General features: G+C 42.1%; 2 protein-coding genes across 4 annotated transcripts in view; one reads left to right on the top strand and one right to left on the bottom strand.

Annotated features, from left to right (window-relative positions):
* The window catches only part of LOC133124035 (zinc finger MYM-type protein 2-like), a 32371-nt gene extending 26034 nt beyond the window's left edge, over window positions 1-6337 (bottom strand). For 2 of the 3 annotated variants that reach the window (XM_061234858.1, XM_061234860.1), the window contains exon 1: window positions 6230-6337. The gene's annotated coding sequence lies outside the window, so the exon portion shown is untranslated. Of the gene's footprint in view, window positions 1-5064; window positions 5293-6229 lie in introns of those variants that run through there. The other variant, XM_061234859.1, reaches the window with a different exon arrangement.
* Window positions 6338-7955: 1618 nt separating this feature from the next.
* On the top strand, window positions 7956-21292 carry LOC133124062 (paraspeckle component 1-like). The gene is made up of 9 exons (XM_061234918.1): window positions 7956-8493; window positions 9372-9673; window positions 12859-12954; window positions 13618-13814; window positions 14432-14516; window positions 14721-14823; window positions 15773-15830; window positions 18330-18466; window positions 19931-21292. The coding sequence occupies exons 1-9, from the start codon at window positions 8146-8148 to the stop codon at window positions 20141-20143; spliced, it is 1539 nt and encodes a 512-aa protein (XP_061090902.1). The 5' UTR covers window positions 7956-8145; the 3' UTR covers window positions 20144-21292.
* The last annotated feature ends 1940 nt before the right edge of the window (window positions 21293-23232 follow it).

The raw sequence follows: 23232 nt of genomic DNA, 5'->3' as shown, positions 1-23232 counted from the left end.
ACACAGACCAGTTTTCCTATCAAAAGTGGGTGGAGCTTCCCTGCCCAGCCCAACCCTTACCAGGGCCACGTTGAACCCCGACAAAACATAGCAAAACGTTCATTTAAACAGAATCGGCGGCATTGAACATCCTGTGCGAACGGACATAGTAGTTTGTACATAGTACAATCGACCAAGGAGAACAACAGCAGATTGAAACATTGTGAGAGCTATGAAGAAAAATCCCAAAACATCAGTCAGTGATATCAGAAACAATCTCCACAGGGTAGGGGTGAAGGTAATCAACCATTTGAAGAACACTTGGAGAGCAGCAATATAGACGCTATATCACAAGATGCAAACCACTCATCAGTAGTAAGAATCAGAAGGCAAGACAATTTTGGAAAAAAAAAAGCACAGAAATGAGCCACAAAAGTGCTGGAACAAGGTTTATTGGACTGATGGGACCAAGATTACCCTCTACCAATGTGATTGAAAGGCCAAAGTGTGGAGATCCAAAACATGTCAAACAGTGTCATGATCCAAAACATCAAGCTCATCTGTGAAGCACAGTAGAGGAAGCTTCTGGAGTGGACTCACTCATCTTTTAAATGTATTATTTATTTCTGACTTTTCCCTTTTTCTCCCAATTTGGTAGCCAATTGTACCTTATCCAATCCAATTAGTATTACCTGGAGGATACATCGCCCACACCCTGTCCCTCGGCGGCCCGAAGGGACCTGGCGATCCGAGAACAACACGCTTCTTCAAGCCGTCTCATCTCATGCTCGTGACCGTGATTTTGAGGCGCCCAGGGTGCGCAGCGATCCGCTAACCCTGCCAAGTCCCTCCCTCTGGAGCAGCGAGCCAATTATGCTGCTCCACGAGAGCCAGCCAAATTTGGGAATCGAACCCCAGTCCTCGGTGTGCAACTGCAACAAACTGCAACCGCAAGTGCCCTGCATCTGTTACGCCACCACGGCTCTCTCACTAATCTTTATCGATGATGTAACTCATGATGGTAGCAGCAGGATGAATTCAGAAGTCTACAAAAACATTATGTCTGCCAGCTTATGGAGAAATGTGTCCAAATAATTGGGAGGAACTTCAAACGTTGCACACTGTAGGGAGAAAACATGTCGTTCAACACAGACACCGTCGCAAAAAGTTTTTACATTTTAAAACCTGGTAAAATATTGTGGTTTGTTTCCCAGCTTCGTGTGATGTTTGGTTTAGTGATGTTTAGTGTCATGTTTATGTTTAGTCCTCATCAGGAGTAACAGTCTCCAGTCCTGGAAGGCAACAGTGTCGGCTGGTTTTAAGTATGTTTCAGCACTCAAATGATTAGTTTAAGTCACTGATCGCTAAAGACTCACTGTTTTGTTCTAAATTTCCCTGCAGACTCTCCAGGACATGGGTTTTATCATCCTGGTCCATACCGACCATGAAATAAACTTTTACACTCTGGGTGCATACATTTGTCCAACTTATTGCATTAAGAAATTATATTTCCAAAAGTACAACAGGCCTCAAGGCCAAATTTGAGTATTGCTGACTTAGCACTTTGACTAGCAGCTTCTACATTAATACATTATTGCTTATTGTCCTTCTCAGGTCATTGCAATGTAAAAAATGCCGGGGGCTTTTGTTTACCAATCAGTTAATATTAATAAACAAGGGTCAGACCTAATAATATAAAGGCATACATAATTAATAAAAATAAGAATAAACAGATCTCAGTCATAAAAGACTAAAATAAAAGGTAAATAAACCTTCTGCCCGTTAGCCTGTCTGTCATTGAAAGCAGAAGTCATAGCCCACTTGAGACAAAGCAGTTTCACACTCTTAATCCCACTTTAGGCTAAATTAAAAACAAGTCTGATGGAGGCTTACTTTAGGGTAATTTACAAACGTTTGGATTTACTACACAGTCCAGTGAGATGGTAGTTGTCCCTGTGAAGTGGTAGATTTATCAGTGCTAACTGTTTTTTTCCCCTCATTACAGACATAAATTATATTTGTTGATTTGTAGCATTGTAAATGTAATACATTTTGTGTGCAATTTGTTCCTGCAATTTGCATTTGTCTGTTAATTTCAGTCATACTGATTACATGAAAACAATCAGTTTGGGACAATAAAGGTCCCATATTGTAAACCTTTCCAGTGTTTTATTTTAGGTCCTGATATCCATAAGAAAACATTTTACAATCTCTATCCAGTTTAAAATGTCCAATCACCAGTGCCTCTGGTGAGCTTTACAGAGAACAGGCTGTTTTAGTGACTGTGTCTTTAAGGCTCATTGACATTAGTAAACCTCTGTTCTGAATTATTGTTTCGTTGTACACCAGTGCCCCCACTGGTTGATTGGGGACCCATCAGTCTGCCTGTAGAGCTGCATATTATGGGTCTTCCTCTGGATCCTGTTTATACAAGCCCAACATAGGAACTACAGTGTCATAAGGAAAGGTGGCTGGCATGACTCGTGTTGGAGGAGACAACAAAGGTTGCAGCCATGAATACATACAATTGGCCATTCCAAACTGAGGTGAAAAAAAATCTAACACATTTTCACTGGACCCAAATTTCAAGGAATTCTCAGAATTCAATATCAATAATCAGTATTTGTCTGGCCATTTCGGGAAATACCAATCCTTCACTGTTTTACATGACTGCACACATAGAAACCAAGATTCCACATTAATGGAAGAAGTAGTTTGGCACAGATTTCAGCTAATGAATGAAAATTGTATTTGTTTAACAAAAATATTTAACTTGCCCATTTTTTAGCAGAGAGCATCACTCTAGAGAACAACCAAGTACTGTATGGCTTTGTTTGTGCGTTTGGCTCATACACATACATTGAAAATAACAAATACAAGAGGTTACATTACTATAATGAGGATATTCTTTGAACATGCCATTTTCACTTAGTATCAGCAGCACATGTTGCCTCACAGTGTTGCCTCTGAACTATGTGTAGGTTGATATAAGTACCTCTAACCATGCTCAAATATAGGATAACTTCATTTTGTGGCACACTATGCCTCTCTTTCAATTCAATATCATTCAATAACACTAGGTACCAGAAAGAAACATTTATCGGATGCAAGCGGTTTCCTGCAGATCCACAGTCACAGTCATGGGTGAGAGATGGAGAGAGACAATCACGCAAGCCAGCAAGCTAAAAACACAGGCCTGAGCAGAATCAGCAGGAACACAGCCTGTCCACTGAGCTGCGGAGATGGGTACAGGGATTAACCAATCCATCCAGACAAATTTACCACAGCAAGTGTCACGACTCTAAATTCAAAACTCAAACACGAGTTTGCTTCATAAAGGCTAACACGGTATTTTCTTCTTTGTTTTCATAGAAATTAACAGGCTATATGTTACTATTGAATAATTGCACCAGTATGGTACTAATGTAGGCTTCTCTGATGCACGTTATATGTATTGTTAAAGACAGAATTTCAGGCTCTTTTAAATGGACCTGATTACAAGGAGGGAGACGAATCACAAATCCCTGATTTCCAAAATGGAAGACTCAGTCCCACCAATTTCACACCAATTGTCTTCCACTTGTGCAGCGAGTGAGGTCCACCAGCCCCACACTCACTAGATTTTTTTTCCCTGTGCATTGTGTGAAACGCACACTACTGCCATTACGCGCACATGCAGGTTTAAAGCATACAACATCACAAACGTACCAAAGCACATGCACGCATCATCTGGGGATGACTGTACACCTACAACCACACCCACACACCACTCCCCTTCTCCATCTGTCTTTCTCTCTCTCTCTCTCTCTCTCTCTCTCAATCTAGCATCGCCTCACCATCGGTGATGCAATTCATTTGTTGCCGTGGTGATCAAACCACCAAGGGGGTTTTTTTTTCCTTCTCTGGGAAGACACCCGATAGGGTCCACCATCTTTCATGTACACATGTAGACACGAGCGCACCTACACGCGTATACACACACACATTTACATTTTTAGCAATATATCAGCATCACGTTTTATAGGATATAAATATTTTAACAGAACCTAAAACCAAAATACTTCAATAAATTACCCAAAATATATGACATGTAAAAAACACAACATTTATGTAGCAGTTTTCAAGAACATTGGAACAAGGACGTTTGGCCTGGTATGAAAAGGCCCAACTGCATGTGACAATAGAGCCAAAAAAGCCAATCCATTCCTGTTGACCATGGCTGCCCCCATGACCCCCCCCCCCCAGTGGCTGTCAGCTGTCCAGTATCAAGCAGTCAAACCCTCGCCACCATGGAGCATCTGTCTGCAATGCAGTCATGGCAACCAACCACACAGCTCCTGCTCTCCTTTGGAAGGAGGGCATCCAGCCCTGCTGCAGCTGCAATTCAGGATGCAATGACGTTCCACTTGATGGTTTCCATGGCCGTCAACAAGGCACGGTAACGTTAACAACAACAGAGCCAGAACCAGAATGCTCTGCTGTACCCAGAGTGCATCAGAACCTCAGGAGGAACAACACCTGGGGGGGTGTTGTAAAGCAGTAAAGGCAGGACCTCTGAGGCAGGCAGAAATACAGGACTCGTCCAGCCATTACTGCACGCTATCCTGAAGCACAAGGGTGCTCTGACGCTGTTTTCAAACCACCATTACCAAAGATGTGACCTGGGTCCAATGCCCACCCCCTCCTCTAGATGTATACAGGATAAAACCATGCCGGACACATGTGCCCTGTTCCACATCCTGACTGAATCTGGATGAACAGGCATCACAAGAAGAGATGGCAGCACATAGTGCTGCTACTGTAGCCTACAGTATACCTACCCCATCACATTATGTAATGCAATAGTTACCATCTATCTTTTCTTAAATCATACTTTACATCAAAAACACAAATGCAGACAATACTATACTGAGGCCCCGTTTTCTTATATCTACCAGCAATGGACAATCTTCAATAAGTTCACCCAATTCATTCAACCTTCGACAACCAAACAAAATATCTTACATAAGCCCCTTTTCTTCACCCATTTGTCAGCAGGTTTAGCTAAAAACGAATACATTATGAATTAATATTTTGTAAGCCTACCACTCTTAGCATAATGCAGGCTTTCCCTCGGGCCGTGCCCTTGACCGTGCGAACGAGCAGAATCTCCGTTTTATCCGGAGAGTCACAGACCGCCGGTATGAAGACAACCGGTCACTGACGTCGACCTGACTGGAACTTGCGAGCAGAGCCGGCTTGCTAACATTTTCGAGGAAACTTTAAACTCCAAAACTTTGTCTCTAAGAAAATAAATAAATAAATAAATAATAGGAGCTACCGTTCGCTCCTCACAAATAAAGTCTGTGCTCGAACGAGAACTCGCTGTTCTAAGCTGACAGCAAACGTGCTTCAGCCCGGAGAGTTCTGTTCCCACCCCTGGCCTCCTCCGCGCACGCAGTCATTGGATTAGCGGCGAACTGGAGGGCGGCGAACCAGGGAGACTGCGCCATTGTTTTTACAGAAAAAAATAATCACAAGTTATTCGTGACTATTCGCTGCAGATGATGAAAACCGATTCTGTGAGATTTAGCTACCAAAAACGCCTTTCATCAGCAGAAAATGAATCCAAAACACTTAGGTATTCATTGAGAAGCCTATTTAGTAGTTCCATTACCTGACTTCCAAACGTTCTTCGCTATCCCAATGTGTTTTCATTTGGAATTATACGTTTTCCATAATACCAGTGCGTCATTTAATTGGGAAGTTACCCCTCAGCGACTACCCCGGGCAATCAAAAAATATATTTGTTGACCCCAAGGGGCGCTACAACACAGCATATTACATGCACTCCACTCTGTTTAATAATGTAAAAAAAAATGACCGAATGTAAACCTTCATGTCCCTATAGATGTCAACTACCTTAGACATTTTGGTCCACGCGCACAGCACATCTGGTTTCACTTCCTGTTTTAGACAGGGGGCTGTTATTTGCCCCCTCGAGTCGGTTAGTGGCACTGCCTCACGTCCGCCATTAGAGGCGAACGAAACAATACGTGATAGCACAGGCAATTGCACCCTGCCACAGCAGAGAGGGGGAGAAAATCTCTGGCGGGGTAAAATTAACTGCTAAATCGCCATTAAATTTGACTTAACAACGTAACTGGAAACTTGCGGGCGCCCTTGTACACCGGACGCACACCTTCAATTGTTGCTACAACTTTTGCCAATTAACCATAAATTGCGATAAAAACGTCTCTGGATCGCTTACCCGAGTCGAGCTGGGAACGATATAGCGCCACTTCTGTGTCTTGACATAAATCCTGAAGCGCATGCGTTAAGACGTAGCGACGTTCGCATGGGAGGTGACTGTCAAAAGAGATCCTTTCCTCGCCTTTCATCACCACGCAAGCGCAGCATGTCGAACTCGAAGGCTGCGGTCAAAGTAGTTAGGTTTATTTACAATTGAGTTTAGGAGTATCATGTTGGCTGTTTGTGTACCATGCTCATTCGTCATAGACTGCTATGTGATATGTTTACGGGTGTTCAAATTAACACCATGTTTTTATGCAATGGACTCATCACGAGCAGGGTGTGGTTTACAGTTGTGGTCACCATATTTGGTTCCTTATTGGATCTCGTCAACATGGTCTTCTTTACGCGTTTTCGTGGTCAACCCCGAAAACATAGACCAAGGTTGATATGAACGAGATACCTGCACTCCCGTGTTAGTTATTGATACCGATTTAGACTCACTTATGTCCTACTGCGATTAACAGATAGGGGGTTTTGAACACTTTTCGTTGCAGTCAATCGCTTTATTTTAATGGATAAAATCGTAACAAATGGCCACAACCACTCTCCTATAAAATGTGCCTCTGGTTTCTTGTAAAACTGCACTGCGTGTATGCGTGCTGCGTCGCAGATTACATAATAATAATAATAATAATAATAATAATAATAATAATAATAATAATAATAATAGTAATAACTCAATGGAATATTTGCAATTCATAAAAAGCTACTGTTGTCGCAATGTAGGCTATGTGTTTTGTAACTCGATACCTTGCTTGGGTTATGGTAGCCTACGCACTGAGGCTCCTCATGCCATACGCACTTATTATAACTAGTATTTGAATTCCTGTATTTAAATCTAATACTTAGTGAGTTAGTTGTGTATCTTCCGCTACACAGCCTGCTTTTCGTTTGTTTTGCGCGTTTTGTTTGTAGGCTATAGGCTATTAATCCTTACGCCCATACGCGCGCCCGCCCGCGCGCGCGCACACACACACACAAAGGTAGGATTAGATCGAGTTGGACAAAGGGCGTTCAGACACTGGGAATCGAATGCGTCGCTTGCTAATCTTGATGCGAGCCAGTAAGCACATCCAGAGATCCAGACTTCATTTAGAAAATGAGCACCGCATGCTGATTGAACTAGAAACCCACCGAATAAAGTCGGTATGTCTGCAGAAAGCTGACTATGTATAGGCTACATATAATTGTTATCCCATTTGAATTCATGACACTAAAACACTAATAGACACATTGCACACATAGCATAATGTTACTGAGCTGCTATCTGAAAGATAGCGCTCTTGAAAATGTGGATTTATACTGGGACTTTTCATGATCCCAAAAAATCTCTTACTAAATATGACGTCACCATTCATCGCTCTCAGGCTATGCTATAACTTCATGTAAGGTATATGCAATTAAACCCCATATTTTCAATAAATAGAGAGCCTAATTGTGTTTCCGGGTTGCTGTCTGGAATATAATGTTTATTTAAAAGCATCGAGCACTGTCCATGGTACTAATTGTGTCTGATTTGCGACACTTTTACCAATAGCCACGTATTTGGCAATTGTATTGGATAGGGAGATGGCTTAACAACATTTAATTTATATATTTACTTGCATGCCTGAGAAACTTTGAGGGAGCAAATGGGTTAAACTGATCTGCAAAAAAATGAATGTTGAAGATTCCTTCGGTGTAGTCTACTGATGACGTCCGCAGCTGCGCAGCGCTGCGAACGCCATCTTTACAGAATATAATTTTCTAGAGCCGAGTAGTCCGTCCCATGCTCATATAGAGTACCACTGTAAGCTATACTAAACTTTAAACATTTATTGCTATTACTTGGATTAAAGGAGGACAATTTATACGTTACCGAATACGAGTGGAATGGCAAACAGCAATCTTACACCGGTTAATATTCAAAACAATGCTCCTTCGCCAAGACCCCTAAACGCACAGCGCAATTTGGCGTCACCAACAGCTGAACAGGGGGCAGAAATGGAGGGATCAACACCAGAACCTGAAACTGGTGTCAATGAGCCACTAGAGATGATCCTGGATTTGAAAAGCTTCAGAAGACCCGGGGAGAAGACGTTTACCCAGCGGTGCAGGTTGTTCGTGGGTAACCTGCCCACAGACTTGACAGAAGAGGATTTTAGGAAGCTTTTTGCGAAATATGGAGAAGCCAGCGAGGTGTTCATTAACCGGGACCGGGGATTCGGATTCATTCGGCTGGTATGATTGTTTTCTTTTACATACTGACAGCATTAGACTCGACACAGCAATGCACATACAGCTAACCGCGCGTAGTAGAATAAGACTTGTTTACCTAATTGGTTAGCAGAGTGTATGCCATGTGCATGCGCACACATTTTAGGATGCACTGGATGCAGCTATTTTGCTAACCTGTGAGTGCACGTTTGACGTTCCTTATGCTAGCTGGCGAGCAAATACAAGCGTCACAAAATTATCCAGTTGGCTAAATCATAGTTCTCTGCCTTTGGTAGTGTTACTCTGGCCAAATTAAACGGAAATTCGGCGACTAAATAAATGGATTAGCTATAGGTTGGCTATACCGCAGTTATGGTGTATGCAAATCATATCACTGAGCACTTAATTGTGTGATTGTGTCAAGGTCGAGGGAAAAGTAGGGCTACACAAGTTAAGGAACTTTAATGTTGTCATTTTGTCAAAGCACACAGGACTTTACTTGGAAAGCAAAACTCTGGACAGTGTCCGGAAGGTCTGCAAAGTCTGCAAGATTAGTCTTTTGTCAATTATATAGGCTACATTTTCCAGGGTGAAGCCCAGGAGCATCTTGCATAAAATTGTGCGTGGATGTCATCCTAAATTTTATTGTAGGAATTCTACCAGTTACAAAAGTGTGCGCATGCTTGATTCCTAAATATGTGCGTATGATTTTAAAAAGTTTTGTAAATCACACAAAGGCACTGCATCAGAGTTTATGTACACTGAGCATTTGCATTTTTGCAAGGTTAGCTGAACCAGATTCATGTAGCCTATGCAGAAGAGTTTAAGTGGCATTATTAGCACTCCAGACTTGAGTATCATGACAAGGACATAATGCCACTGGCATTAATTTTTGTCTCTAGGAAACCAGAACGCTGGCAGAGATCGCTAAGGCCGAATTGGACGGGACACTGATGAGGAATCGGCCAATCCGGGTTCGGTTTGCCACGCACGGCGCGGCTCTCACCGTACGGAATCTATCCCCGGTGGTGTCAAACGAGCTACTGGAACAGGCCTTTTCCCAGTTTGGGACGGTGGAGCGGGCAATTGTGGAGGTGGACGACAGGGGCAGACCCACCGGCAAGGGCTTTGTCGAATTCGCCTCCAAACCGGCAGCTCGCAAAGCACTGGACCGCTGCACAGATGGGGCCTTCTTACTGACCACGTAAGCATCTCTTCCCACGATGTCATTTAACTCTCATTTTACGGAATGACTGAAGAGTCCTGGAGTCCTAACCACCAAACTTGGCCCTGCCCATGCCTTGGCTTTGGCCTGTAAAAGGAGTGGTAGTAAAGTATTATGTGAAGCCATGTTCACATAAACATACAGTCAGGTCCATAAATATTGGGACATCGACACAATTCTCATCTTTTGGGCTCTATACACCACCACAATGGATTTGAAATGAAACGAACAAGATGTGCTTTAACTGCAGACTTTCAGCTTTAATTTGAGGGTATTTACATCCAAATCAGGTGAATGGTGTAGGAATTACAACAGTTTGTATATGTGCCTCCCACTTTTTAAGGGACCAAAAGTAATGGGACAAACTAACAATCATAAATCAAACTTTCACTTTTTAATACTTGGTTGCAAATCCTTTGCAGTCAATTACAGCCTGAAGTCTGGAACGCATAGACATCACCAGACGCTGGATTTCATCCCTGGTGATTCTCTGCCAGGCCTCTACTGCAACTGTCTTCAGTTCCTGCTTGTTCTTGGGGCATTTTCCCTTCAGTGTTGTCTTCAGCAAGTGAAATGCATGTTCAATCGGATTCAGATCAGGTGATTGACTTGGCCATTGCATAACATTCCACTTTTTTGCCATAAAAAACTCTTTGGTTGCTTTCGCAGTATGCTTCGGGTCATTGTCCGTCTGCACTGTGAAGCGCCGTCCAATGAGTTCTGAAGCATTTGGCTGAATATGAGCAGATAATATTGCCCGAAACACTTCAGAATTCATCCTGCTGCTTTTGTCAGCAGTCACATCATCAATAAATACAAGGGAACCAGTTTCATTGGCAGCCATACATGCCCAGGCCATGACACTACCACCACCATGCTTCACTGATGAGGTGGTATGTTTGGGATCAAGAGCAGTTCCTTTCCTTCTCCATACTCTTCTCTTCCCATCATTCTGGTACAAGTTGATCTTTGTCTCATCTGTCCATAGGATGTTGTTCCAGAACTGTAAAGGCTTTTTTAGATGTTGTTTGGCAAACTCTAATCTGGTCTTCCTGTTTTTGAGGCTCACCAATGGTTTACATCTTGTGGTGAACCCTCTGTATTCACTCTGGTGAAGACTTCTCTTGATTGTTGACTTTGACACACATACACCTACCTCCTGGAGAGTGTTCTTGATCTGGCCAACTGCTGTGAAGGGGTTTTTCTTCACCAGGGAAATAATTCTTCACCACCACAGTTGTTTTCCGTAGTCTTCCGGGTCTTTTGGTGTTGCTGAGCTCACCGGTGCGTTCTTTGTTTTTAAGAATGTTCCAAACAGTTGATTTGGCCACACCTAATGTTTTTGCTATCTCTCTGATGGGTTTATTTTGATTTTTTAGCCTAATGATGGCTTGCTTCACTGATAGTGACAGCTCTTTGGATCTCATATTGAGAGTTGACAGCAACATATTCCAAATGCAAATAGCACACTTGAAAGTAACTCTAGACCTTTTATCTGCTCCTTGTAAATTAGATAATGAGGGAATAACACACACCTGGCCATGGAACAGCTGAGCAGCGAATTGTCCCATTACTTTTGGTCCCTTGAAAAGTGGGAGGCACATATAGAAACTGTTGTAATTCCTACACCGTTCACCTGATTTGGATGTAAATACCCTCAAATTAAATCTTATATATCTTATATCTATTTCATTTCAAATCCATTGTGGTGGTGTATAGAGCCCAAAAGATGAGAATTGTGTCGATGTCCCAATATTTATGGACCTGACTGTAATTATGTACAGTGTAGTCTATAAGTATTTTGAGTGTGGTACAGTTCCTCTTTTTTTGGCTCTGTACATTGGATTTGAAATGAACAGTTAATAAGGCCAAAGTGCAGACTGTCACCTTTAATTTGAGGGTATTTGCATCCATATCGGGTGATTGATGTAGGAATTTTATACCTTTTATACATAGTCCCCCCACTTTGAGGTAGAAATCTTTTAGTGACAAGGTGCAACTTGAAATGGCTCTATTGGCAAAACAAAATGGACTATGAAGCTACATTTTTTAGGAGTTCAGTATCTCATAATGATATACCAACATACAGAAAAATAAAAAATCCCAAGAGGTGCTTTGGTGCTACACTGACTCAACAGACACACAGCACAGACGTGTGTCTAAACATTCAAAGAAGTTACTGAGAAACAGACAACATATTACAACCCAGATGCACTGCAAAATAAACTGGTTCTTTCAACCAGCACACAAATTCCCTGAGGCTATCTGTGTTTTTGACCCCAAGCAAGCCTGCAGACTCAACTTGACAACACTGCCACAGGATGCGATTCTTCCCGAAATAGCAAATTATGGACGCACAAACAAGGCAGTGCATTGACACTTGGGGAGCTCTGGGACAGAGAAGAAAATCATTCCAAACATTGTTGAGAAGGAAAAACTATACTTGTCTGAGCAGCTTTGTTGATGCAGAAAGATGAGTCTACAAGTTTACATTTAGCACCGCCAAATAATAACAGTGGAGACAATTACTGGCAATTTACTGGCATTGAGATTACATTTTTAATCTGTTTTAGCCTTTTTAATCTGTTTTTAGTTCCAGTTAAAATTGCAGGTAAAGACCAGGAAGAACAACTATGGTCAATTAACTATAGCCAGCGGCCATACCAGCATGCTCCCTGCTCCTGCCAAATGGTTGAAGCTAAGTGGGTGTGTAATGATGGGATCCCTGTGCTATGAGATGGTATCTTTCGGATAAGAAGAAACCAAGGTCCTGACTTGCTGTGGTCATTAAAGATCCCATGATTCTCTTCGAAAAAGAGTAGGGGGTTCCCCAATTTCCAACCTGGCTCTTTCAACCTGCCGCTGAATCTTCCCCTGGCAAAAAAATTGTTCTCTCCCTCTCCATCTTAGCTAGTGTGAGGTGAGCGTTCTGGTGCAAAATGGCAGCCGTGCATCACCCAGGTGGTCGTTGAGGCGAGTTTCTCCTCCCCACTATGAGTGTCTATAAAAGCGCTATATGTGGAAATGCAATGATCTATCTATCTATAGAGTGGTAACAATTATTCTCATATATTTATATATATATATATATATATATATATATATATATATATATATATATATATATATATATATACTGCCTCCCCACTTCCCCTCCTCCCCAGAACACCCTGTCCTGCTATCGTTGAGCCGACAGACCAATTTGACGATGAGGACGGTCTTCCTGAAAAGCTGTTACAAAAAAGTGCTCACTATCACAAGTACGTTTGTTTAATATTGTCTGTATGTCATTATCTCATGGGTTTATTTCAGAAGTTGGGTTTCTTGGACGGTGGGAAGCTTCTTTCAAATATTTATTTTCTTATTTATCTCCAATCTGAAATCTGTAATTTTGCTGCTTGAGTCAGTGCTGTACATCCTACAGATGGAGTGCCCCTGGAGCTCCTTTGGGACATCTTGCTGGTGTCATTGGCAGAACCCTTTTTTTGCAGTGACCAAAGAAACACCATCCAACTTAAATAGATAGTTAATTGTCTGCTATTTCTTGCTGTTATTTCAGGTTTAGTGTGTCTTTTCAACTGGCACGGCAAATGTTTTATGTGTGATGAAAGATATTTTAGGTTTCTGATGACCTACTTGTTTTTAAATGGTGGGTATATGGGCAATAGGTGATCACCCTTCCCATTAGGTGTCTATCAGACTTTACAGTCTAAGTCTGAGTCAGCTGCTGTCATAAATGAGTTTGAGGCTGAAACCTGCAGTTACAGGGCTTAATCTTTACCAGCTGAGCATCTTGGGAAAGCAGAGCTACCAGTACTGCATGTGACCGATCAGAATAACAGGTTTGAATATGGACAAGTGTGTGTTCATGTCTATATCTGTATGTATGTTTGAGCTTGACTTTGGTAGTCTGTGGGCTCCAGGGAGAGAGAGAAGCCCCCTCGCTTCGCCCAGCCTGGGACCTTTGAATTCGAGTACTCCTCCCGCTGGAAGGCCCTGGAGGAGATGGAGAAGCAGCAGCGGGACCAGGTGGAGCGCAACATCAGAGAGGCCAAAGAGAAGCTGGAGGCCGAGATGGAGGCTGCCCGACACGAGCACCAGCTCATGATGATGAGACAAGGTTTACAGAGAAATACGCAGCTCTGCCTTTCACTCACTACACCAGGGATCAATAACTCTGGCCCTCGAATACAAATCCAGCCCTGTTTTTCTTTACTCGCGGGTATTTTGTGCTACTGATTGGCAAGACTGACTTCTCACCTGACTCCCAGGTAAAGGGAGGGTGCAAAACCAGCAGTTCTCAGACCTTGTGGACTCATTGATGCACCCGGTTTACTTATATACTTCTTTTTTTTTCTACCATATTATATATCGTAAGTGGAATTTAACCGGCTGTGTCGTATTTTTTACAGTGAGTATTATACGTGGAGCCTTTCAAGGCCAATATGTCTGGTTGAGTGTTGCTCAAGACCGTCTGACTGTGAATGCTTTAATACATTCTCTGCATGTACAGTACTATGCAAAAGTCTTAGACCGTGTATATTTAGAGACTGTTCACCTCATTATTTTTGAAAGCATCTTTACCTCACAGAATGTTTTTACATGTGCCTAAAACTTTTACACAGTACTCTATAGTTTACTGAGGTAGCTGCAGCTGTTTTGGCACACTGTGTAACTGTAAAAGATGAAAGGGGATTGGTGAATTTGACTAATAGTACATTTCCTGCTCTGAAACAGATCTAATGCGACGTCAAGAAGAATTGAGGCACCTGGAGGATCTGAGGAATCAGGAGCTGCAAAAACGCAAACAGATAGAAATGAGGTACACATGGAAAAATATCATACGGAGAGAAATGTGTCAGAGGAGAAATGTAACACTGCGACAGAGAAGGAGCATGTGGAGAAATATTCGTGAAATGATGGTGAAACCTGGCTGTTATTCACCTTTGATGTTGAGGTATTTGTATGCGGTTAATGTATTTCCTGTGTGTGTGTGTGTGTGTGTGCATGTGCACTGTTTCATCAGGCATGAGGAGGAGAGGCGCAGGCGGGATGAGATGATGCGTCAGTGTGAGCAGGAGGAAATGAGGCATCAGACAGATGGGTTTAAACCCAGCTACATGGACAGTGTGAGTACAACCTGCGCCTACCTCTAACTACAGACAAACCCAGCCTACCTCTACCTGCTTCTACACAAACTACAGACACACCTGTACACACCTCTACCTGCCTCTACACTAACTACAGACACACCTGTACCCACCTCTACCTGCCTCTACACTAACTACAGACACACCTGTACCCACCTCTACCTGCCTCTACACTAACTACAGACACACCTGTACCCACCTCTACCTGCCTCTACACTAACTCTACAGACACACCTGTGCCTGCCTCTACCTGCCTCTACACTAACTACAGACTCACCTGTATCTGCCTCTACCTGCCTCTACACTAACTACAGACTCACCTGTATCTGCCTCTACCAGCCTCTACACTAACTACAGACACACGTGTACCCACCTCTACCTGCCTCTCCACTAACTCTACAGACACACCTATGCCTGCCTCTACCTGCCTCTACGCTAACTACAAACACACTTGTATCTGCCTCTACACTAACTGCAGACACGCCTACAGTGCATATCATTAATATGCATTTTGCCTGTAATTTGAATGGATTTGTTTTGCTTACCGTGTCTGCTTGTCCAGCAGGATTAGCACTTTCAGACATTCCACTGAATCTAGGTCAGTGTGCAGTGAGGAGTATTCGGGTTGCAGGCGTTACTACTGCCTCCCTTCAAGGTGGATATACCATAGGATGAAAGTAAAGTGTCAGCCCTGTGTTTGAGTCTCGGTCGCATCATTGCTGGCTATGGCCGGTGGTCCACATTGGCGAGGCAACAATTGGCTCAGCCTCACCGGGGAATGAAATGGGGTAAGCCAGCATTTCCGTTGGTTTAATCGCTCTATTGTGGCCACTGGTCAGACCTGCACCTGTGGATGCATAGTAACTAAGAATACGCCAACCTTGTTCTCCTCCAGCTGACCTTTGCTATACCTGTTTTTCCCTTTCAGAGAGACCAGGATGCAAGGATTGGAGATGTAGGGCCACGTGGACCGGTAAACATGGCAGGTACGGTCATAATACTAACCAGGCCCACTGCTGTTCACACTGCTGAAGCTAACCTGGGTTGTGCTGGCTTTGTGAGTACTTGGATGGAAGACCGTCAGGCAAAATGAAGGGAGCTTCTTTGCCATGAAATCCCTGGGAGACATGTTGGTGTCTCGTGGCACCAATTTGAGAAAGCAGAATCACAATGTAGAACAATACAAAGCGGTTTTATTAACAGTCCCTAACAGGTAGTTTTTTATCATTCTCCTACGAGGTCACTTTAAATATGCTTTTTCTCTATCACATGCCTGTTTAAACCATTTGTTGCATAATCTTCTAACATAAGGTCCCAGACTATCAGTCAATTGATCAGTCAGTCCTGAGTATTAATTTTATAATGAGATGGTGAAATAGCACTTCACAGTAGACATTGGTCAGAGAGCGAAAATAATTCCCTGATCCCTTGAGTTTAAATCTTTAAAATAAAAGGATATGGCTGCAAAGATCTCACTCTATATGGTTTTAGCTGGGTTCCACCAAACAGAAGAAGGTTGACCTTTCAGCCCTCTCAAGGGTCCAAGGAATTGTGGTGTTCTAGTACCAATGTGATTCATCAGTAGAGTGTACTATTTTTTAGTGTGGGGGGGGGGGGGGGGGGTGCTTTGTTTGATGATGTCATCAGAAGGATTTATACCCTGTGACTGGTGGGTTTGAACTTAAATGAGTAACTAAAGCAATTGATTTTGTACTAGTCCTATAAAAGTGTCTTATAAAAACTATTTACTGGACATACATTGTTGAATGCTTAAATTAAAAAAGAGGCTTGTACCATTCAGATATTTGAGACAGAACAAATTCATGTCAGAGCATGTACATGCAGTGAAGATACATTAAAAGATACATTAAAATACAAAAAATTACAAAACGCCTTAGGGTTTGCCCTGAATATCAAGGACCAACCAGAACTACCTTTTATTTGTACACAAACTTGATGTCAATTTTCGTTATTGACTAGCATTCAAATTCCACATATTTTCCCAAAACTGCACCCCAATATCCTCAAGTATCCCCAAATATCTACAAATGCAAAACCTCTCCATATCTTTTAGTCCAGACATATGAATGATTGGAAAAGCTTACTTTTCTATTCAAACAGATTTTTGGATACAAAATGTAAAGAAAATGTACCTTCGTGTGTGTTTTATTCACGTGTATTTGTATGTTTTTTATAAAGCATGCCCAAAGTGTCCAAAAAGTTATCCAAAAAGGATTATTCACCCTCATGCTTTCTAACCAACCTACATTTAAAATCTAACTTTATTTCTAAATTAGGTTAACCAGAGCCACGTTAGCCTCGTTAGCCAGTACAATTACAGGTTGATCTATAGCAAGTTACAGCAAGTCTGTTATCACCTCATATGACATGGACGTGGGGTTGCATTTTAGGAAGCAAACAAACATAAAACTGTTTGTAAAAGTACAATATCTGAACAGAATATGTGTATAATATATGTCTGCTGTACCACTAAGCTTCAACCCACACGTGCAAAAAGAAACTGTCCTTTGATATTGTCCTTGTATCACACAGGGATGTATGCATAACAGCCAGATATATACCCCCAGGATAAGTTGAAATGCAGTTATACAGAAATATAGCCCATACCTGTGGTGAACGTTTAGTGTAATCTGTGCAGATTTATGTCAGTCAAAGATCTGCTAATGCTAATTGAATGTTTACGCACGTCTGTATATTCATTCTGCTATGCTAACTGTCCTAAACTGTCCCTCACCAGAATATGACACATTATACCTTGTTGGAAAGGGTAGGAAACCCTGTACAAGAAGCATACCGTATTTTACATTAGTTTGTTACTGAAATGACCTACCAATGCATTTATGCAACAACAAGAAACAGTTCAAGATGACATTCGCTTAGGTATAGAACCAGCAAATAGATAGTTTTCTCAAAAATGGCTGAACGGATTACGAAATTAGTCAGAAAGCCCTGTATCCCATTTGGATATTTGGTTCCATAAATATATCTTTATCAAATCATTTGTATTTCGACCAAACCGGAAATATGTGGAACGTGGAATAAAAGTGAGCTAGGGAAAAAAAACAATGTGTTTACTCATGCAACTTCTGAGTTGTATGTTTTTGTTCTTATATTGGAACGTGTTTTCTTGATGTGGAGGAATGGTATCAAAGATTGTTAGAATATGCCTTTTGTTGTCTGAGTCTGTGGCAGGTTGTAAACCGTGAGCATGGTGAGGGGGAGGCTGAAGTTTACACATCTAAACTGCCTTCCTCGCTTGCAGAGCTTTTTTTTTAAACAATCTGGCATTGCCATTTTGCGGTTTGACAACTCAACCACAAGGAGGTAGCATTCATAGGGTTAAAAACAAGAACCAACAGACCCTGCAGCCCTCTGATGTTCTAGACTTCAGACAAAAACAGTGCTACGGTAAAGGAAGCTATTTTCCCCTCCTCACCCCCTCTGCCTATGTTGTTTTTGTACAGACGCATATAACCCCACCCCTGCTAATGCTAACCAGGGCCCTCCCCAGATGAGCATGGCCGGCCGGGGAGGAGTCCTGGCAGCTGAGGGAGGGGCCAACATGGGAACCCCGATGATGCCCCCGGATACTGGCGCCATGGTAACGCATGCATCACGTGTCGTCCTCTCCGCTCCTGTCCCCTGTTCTCATGCTCTAACCCTCATCATGAGGAGGGTGAATGCTTCTAAAGCTTGACATCCCTCCTTCCCTCACCCACTGTGTTCTTGTGATGTACTCTATTTGTTTTTGAAGCATTCCCTCACCTTCCCTCACCCACTGTGTTTTTGTAATGTACTATATTTGTTTTTGAAGCATTCCCTCACCTTCCCTCACCCACTGTGTTTTTGTAATGTACTATATTTGTTTTTGAAGCATTCCCTCACCTTCCCTCACCCACTGTGTTCTTGTGATGTACTGTATTTGTTTTTGAAGCATTCCCTCACCTTCCCTCACTCACTGTGTTCTTGTGATGTACTGTATTTGTTTTTGAAGCATGTTGCACTAATAATATTTCAACTTCAACATCGGAATGATGCAAAACTTGAGACCAAATGGAGTTGACCATCAGGGTTATTCTGTAGAAGGGGTGTCCAATGCTGGTCTTGGATGGCTACAGGGTTGACTAGTTTCTGTTTTCGGCCCAAGTTTAGCAATAGGTTCAGGCCCAAGAACCTCAAGATGAGTTAACTTAAGTGTCTGATTAACTGTTTTCATTGATCAATGAAATAATACAAGAAAAAACAGCAGATTATGTGGCTGTCCAAGGTCTGTGAGCCTGCATTCAGTAAAGCTTCGTTCACACTTGGTGTCTGTTCCGGGCAGTACAGACTTATTGACTGGCTTTTATAAACGCTCATGCCTTGCTGTTGTGATGGTGTTTGCATATTAGGCAACTGGGAACAGATTGAGACTTTCACACAAGCCTGATTCTTAATGTCTTGTCTGAAACATGGCAAAATCTTGAAGAAACACGACGGCGCAAAAAATAAGTCAAAGGACTTCCTTTTTGAGTTGAGTTCACTCCCTACCTGTTCTCTTTATCTTTCTCTTGGGCTTAAACCCCATTGGCGGTTTAAGGGTAGTTGTCGATATATTGTGATGCTATCCTGTGTTAACTCATAAACCCCATGGTTGTCAGGTTTTCATGAGGATCGGAAAAGCCATATTCTTCTTTGCAGACCATTTAAAGTGACATAAACTATATGAATGCATACATTTTTTAAGTATAAGTAGTCCCCTGGGATCGAACACACAACCTTGGGAGGGGATGGTGACCAGGCCTTTGAACCAGTGAACCTGATGAAGTGTTTCCTTCTCTTCCATTTCTTTCTGGAATTATTTTGTTTGTTTCCTCCTGGCCTGCTCTGCCTTGCCCCCTGGTCCTTCCCCTACGGCTTGGTTTTGGCATGTCCTACGATGGCAAACATTTTGGAATTTTTTGCTATTTTTGTCCATCCGTGGATTGACTGGATCACGCATTCATGATCATGGCCTGGACTGGACCATGTGTTTGCGGTCACGGATGGTCTGGATTCTGAAATGCTTAAACCCTCTCTGCTGTAGCGTGTGGACCGGTTTTCCCATGGCTCTGGACCCCCCTCCCTGGGCTCCCCCATGGGGGGTCGACCAGGACCGGAGCCCCCGCAGCAACCCTCCCTGGGGGTGGTAGGTCCAGGCCCCATGGGAGATGGGGCTAGTGGCCCAGGGGGTTTTGGGCGGGCCAGCCCTGGGGGTGGTAACTTTGATGGGCCCAACAGCAAACGCCGCAGATACTGAGAAGAGTTGCACGAGCCTGCCCCCAGTCTGCCCCACCCCCACCAATAAAAAAGACATTGAAATGGACATTTCTCTATGGGCCTATGACACGATCTGGCCCAAGAGTTTCGACATTGATATCAAGCAATAGTGCAGCTTTGAAAGTGAAAGGAATTGCTTTTGCTTTTTTTCTATTGCAAAAAATCATTTGAAGAGGATTCAAACAACTGGTATTCATTGAAGAGCAGTACAAATTCACACAAGTTGACTTCTTTGTTCTTTATAATATGATCTAACTTGCTTTGAGTGTTAAGGATTTTGGACAGATTTTAAATCAGTGTTATATTTATTGTTTTGTTGATTTTATTTGTTATTTAACTTTTATTTTACCCTGAAGTACCAGTGAGATGACTCATGTTTTGCAAAGATGTTAATTATTAACATTAATAGAGTTTAATAGAGTTCTTTTTATTTAAATGTATTGAATTTTATTATATTTATTTTCTAATTAACTTAATTAGATGTAATTTAACTGTTTGTGTAGGTCTCGACGTTCCAGTGTTAAGCTGCATGTTTCTGATTTTTCTCTTCTGATCAGTTGTTTCACGGGTGGATTGTCCTCTTTCCTGCCACATTCTGCTCCACAGATATTGGTGCCTGTAATAAAGCCCTGGTTTTAACTGTCTGGCTAAAGCTCTTGAGCCCCTATTCTGCACTGTAAGTAAACACATTTCAATGCACTACACAATTTGTATTTTGGACAGTATTTTCTCTCATAGTTCTTCAGTAATATAGTTAAAAAATATATATAGTTTTCATTGGCTCTAGAAGTATATTGGAAGATCATCATTATAACGAGGTTGGGATGTCTTTTCTGTGTTTTGCACTAATCCACTCACTAATCCACTGGTTTGAATATGTGATCAAATGTCCATCAAACAGTATTTTATCCAAATATGAATAATACATGTAATGGTGTTCTCTAGATAATCTAGAGCCAGATTTCATGCTTCTCTGTTTTCTTCTGGCTCAAAAAGTTACATTAGCTTAAAATTGTTTATCAATGTATTTCTCCAAAGTTTTATAATAGATGGAAAACATTTTTGGATTTTGTAAAATATTGAAATAATAAAAGTGAGGCAACCACCATGTTGTTTATATCTGTGAGAAGATCTCTGGTCACGTTTTCTTTTTAATAAAAACATTTCCTCATAACTGAAAAAATGTACATTTACAGAAGGTTGATGTTTTTATAGAATATTTTGTGGGATATGTGAGGTGGTGTCTAAAATATCATAAAACCTCTCAAAAACGAACTTCTTATCTATCATTGTGTCTTTAAGAAACTTTTTCATACAATTTTGTACATTGCATTTTATATATTTAATTACAGTTGCAGTATATGAAATCCAGTTGAAATTCTGAACTATTGGTGCGGTGTAGGTACTGTATCATCAGGAAGAAAATCAGGAAGGGGGCAATTACTTTTTCATTGCACTGTATCTTTATTGGTTGAGGTAGAGCCTTCTTGTCAGTCAGTCAATTATCACAATGGCCCCTTTCTCAGTAATCTAAATCACCACTAATTAAGCACAGACGATTATTGACAGCAATGTTTCCACACTGTCAGGTGCTGCTTCCCATGCACAGAACCTCAGACATTTTTATACTTTTGGGGAGTAACTTTTTTGGAAACTTTGGCGGTGCATCGGGAGGTTGCTCAGAGTATTTTGTCATTTGTCATTTTGACTGATGTGTCATTCCATCCATGAAACATCTGTGTTACGTCCAACTAACTCTCTGGCTCCAAATTGTACAACCTAGCAGGATTAAAAAACGTAATGTCTACAATTTAAACTAGGACCAGGAGTTGAAGGATTGCTTTGTCATATCAGGGTCCATGCCAGCAGTTCATTGACTACCTGATAGGAAGTTATCGTAGTATTCACTGCATGTTAAAACACCAGAAATGTCTGAGCCTTCATACAGCCTTATACTTTGTCGTGTTACAGAAAAAAGAAATTGAAACATTGAAAGATAACTTCTGGTGATTATATTTGCATTACAGTTATGAAAGGTGTGTGCTAAAATTCCAACTATTAAACTATTGAAGATTTATATTACTAAATCTATTTCAGAACAGCTATATACAGTTTATTCAAGTGATGGGAATTGCAAGGAACTGTTCCTGCTTCTTCCATACTCTTGCAATCAATTAATGTAAATTGGGCAAACCGGTCCTCCTGCTTTTGCAAAGTCCGGCACTGGCATCCTAATCAGTTTCCTGCGAATGCAAGCTATTTTCCATAGTGTAGCAGATCATAAGACACCAACATATGTTTGCCTTTATGTACAGTATTAGAATGGATGGCCCGTGATTATTTTATTACCCAGACTGATGAGAGGAGAGACAGGAAGGGCTCACATGACTTTTTCTGCTCTGCATCCCACATACTGCTGATAACCCTCCCGCAATAGATATACTAAAGTGTCCATTAACATAAGTTCTCTCCCACACACATACACATTACATGACAGGCATTTTGGCAGACACTCTTATCCAGAGCAGTTGATTAGACTAAGGAGGAGACAATCCTCCCCTGGAGCAATGCAGGGTTAAGGGCCTAGGTCAAGGGCCCAACGGCTCTGCGGATCTTACTGCGGCTACACCGGGATTCGAACCACCGTCCGTGCGGGTCCCAGTCACGTACCTACTACGCTACAGGCCACCTCGCTCACCACTCAAAACACAGACAACACTGTCCAATTAGACAAACGTATTCACAAAGCAACAGACTGTCACACACCCACATGGGCACACACACCACCTCCTGCATGTGAACAACATGCGCACACAGGTGCTGTACGCACGACGGTTTATTTGGGGAGGAAGTGGCTGATGGCAGGGTGTGCTAACAGAGTGTGCTTCCTGCTACGGGCCTCCACGCTTACAGTAAGGGAGGGGGAGGGTGAGGAGAGAGCCAGGAGAAGCGGAAGGGGTGAGGGAAGCGGAGGACAGCCTCCTCCTCCTCCTCCTTCTGCAGCGGGAACAGAGAGCGTACTGTTTCATGTGCCACACAAGCCTCTATGTGCCTATCTGCCTACAAACA

Source organism: Conger conger, chromosome 3, assembly GCF_963514075.1.
Source record: "Conger conger chromosome 3, fConCon1.1, whole genome shotgun sequence".
Taxonomy (NCBI): Eukaryota; Metazoa; Chordata; class Actinopteri; order Anguilliformes; family Congridae; genus Conger; species Conger conger.
Note: the sequence above shows the minus strand (reverse complement) of the source record. Positions and strands in the feature narration are given on the sequence as shown.

What these genes read in the sequence shown, in the direction of transcription:
- LOC133124062 (XM_061234918.1), top strand. Translation starts at nt 8,146, where the DNA reads ATGGCAAACAGCAATCTTACACCGGTTAATATTCAAAACAATGCTCCT. An exon ending in AAAAGTGCTCACTATCACAA is followed by an intron (nt 12,955 to 13,617) that starts GTACGTTTGTTT and finishes TGTGGGCTCCAG; the next exon opens with GGAGAGAGAGAAGCCCCCTC. An exon ending in CGCAAACAGATAGAAATGAG is followed by an intron (nt 14,517 to 14,720) that starts GTACACATGGAA and finishes CTGTTTCATCAG; the next exon opens with GCATGAGGAGGAGAGGCGCA.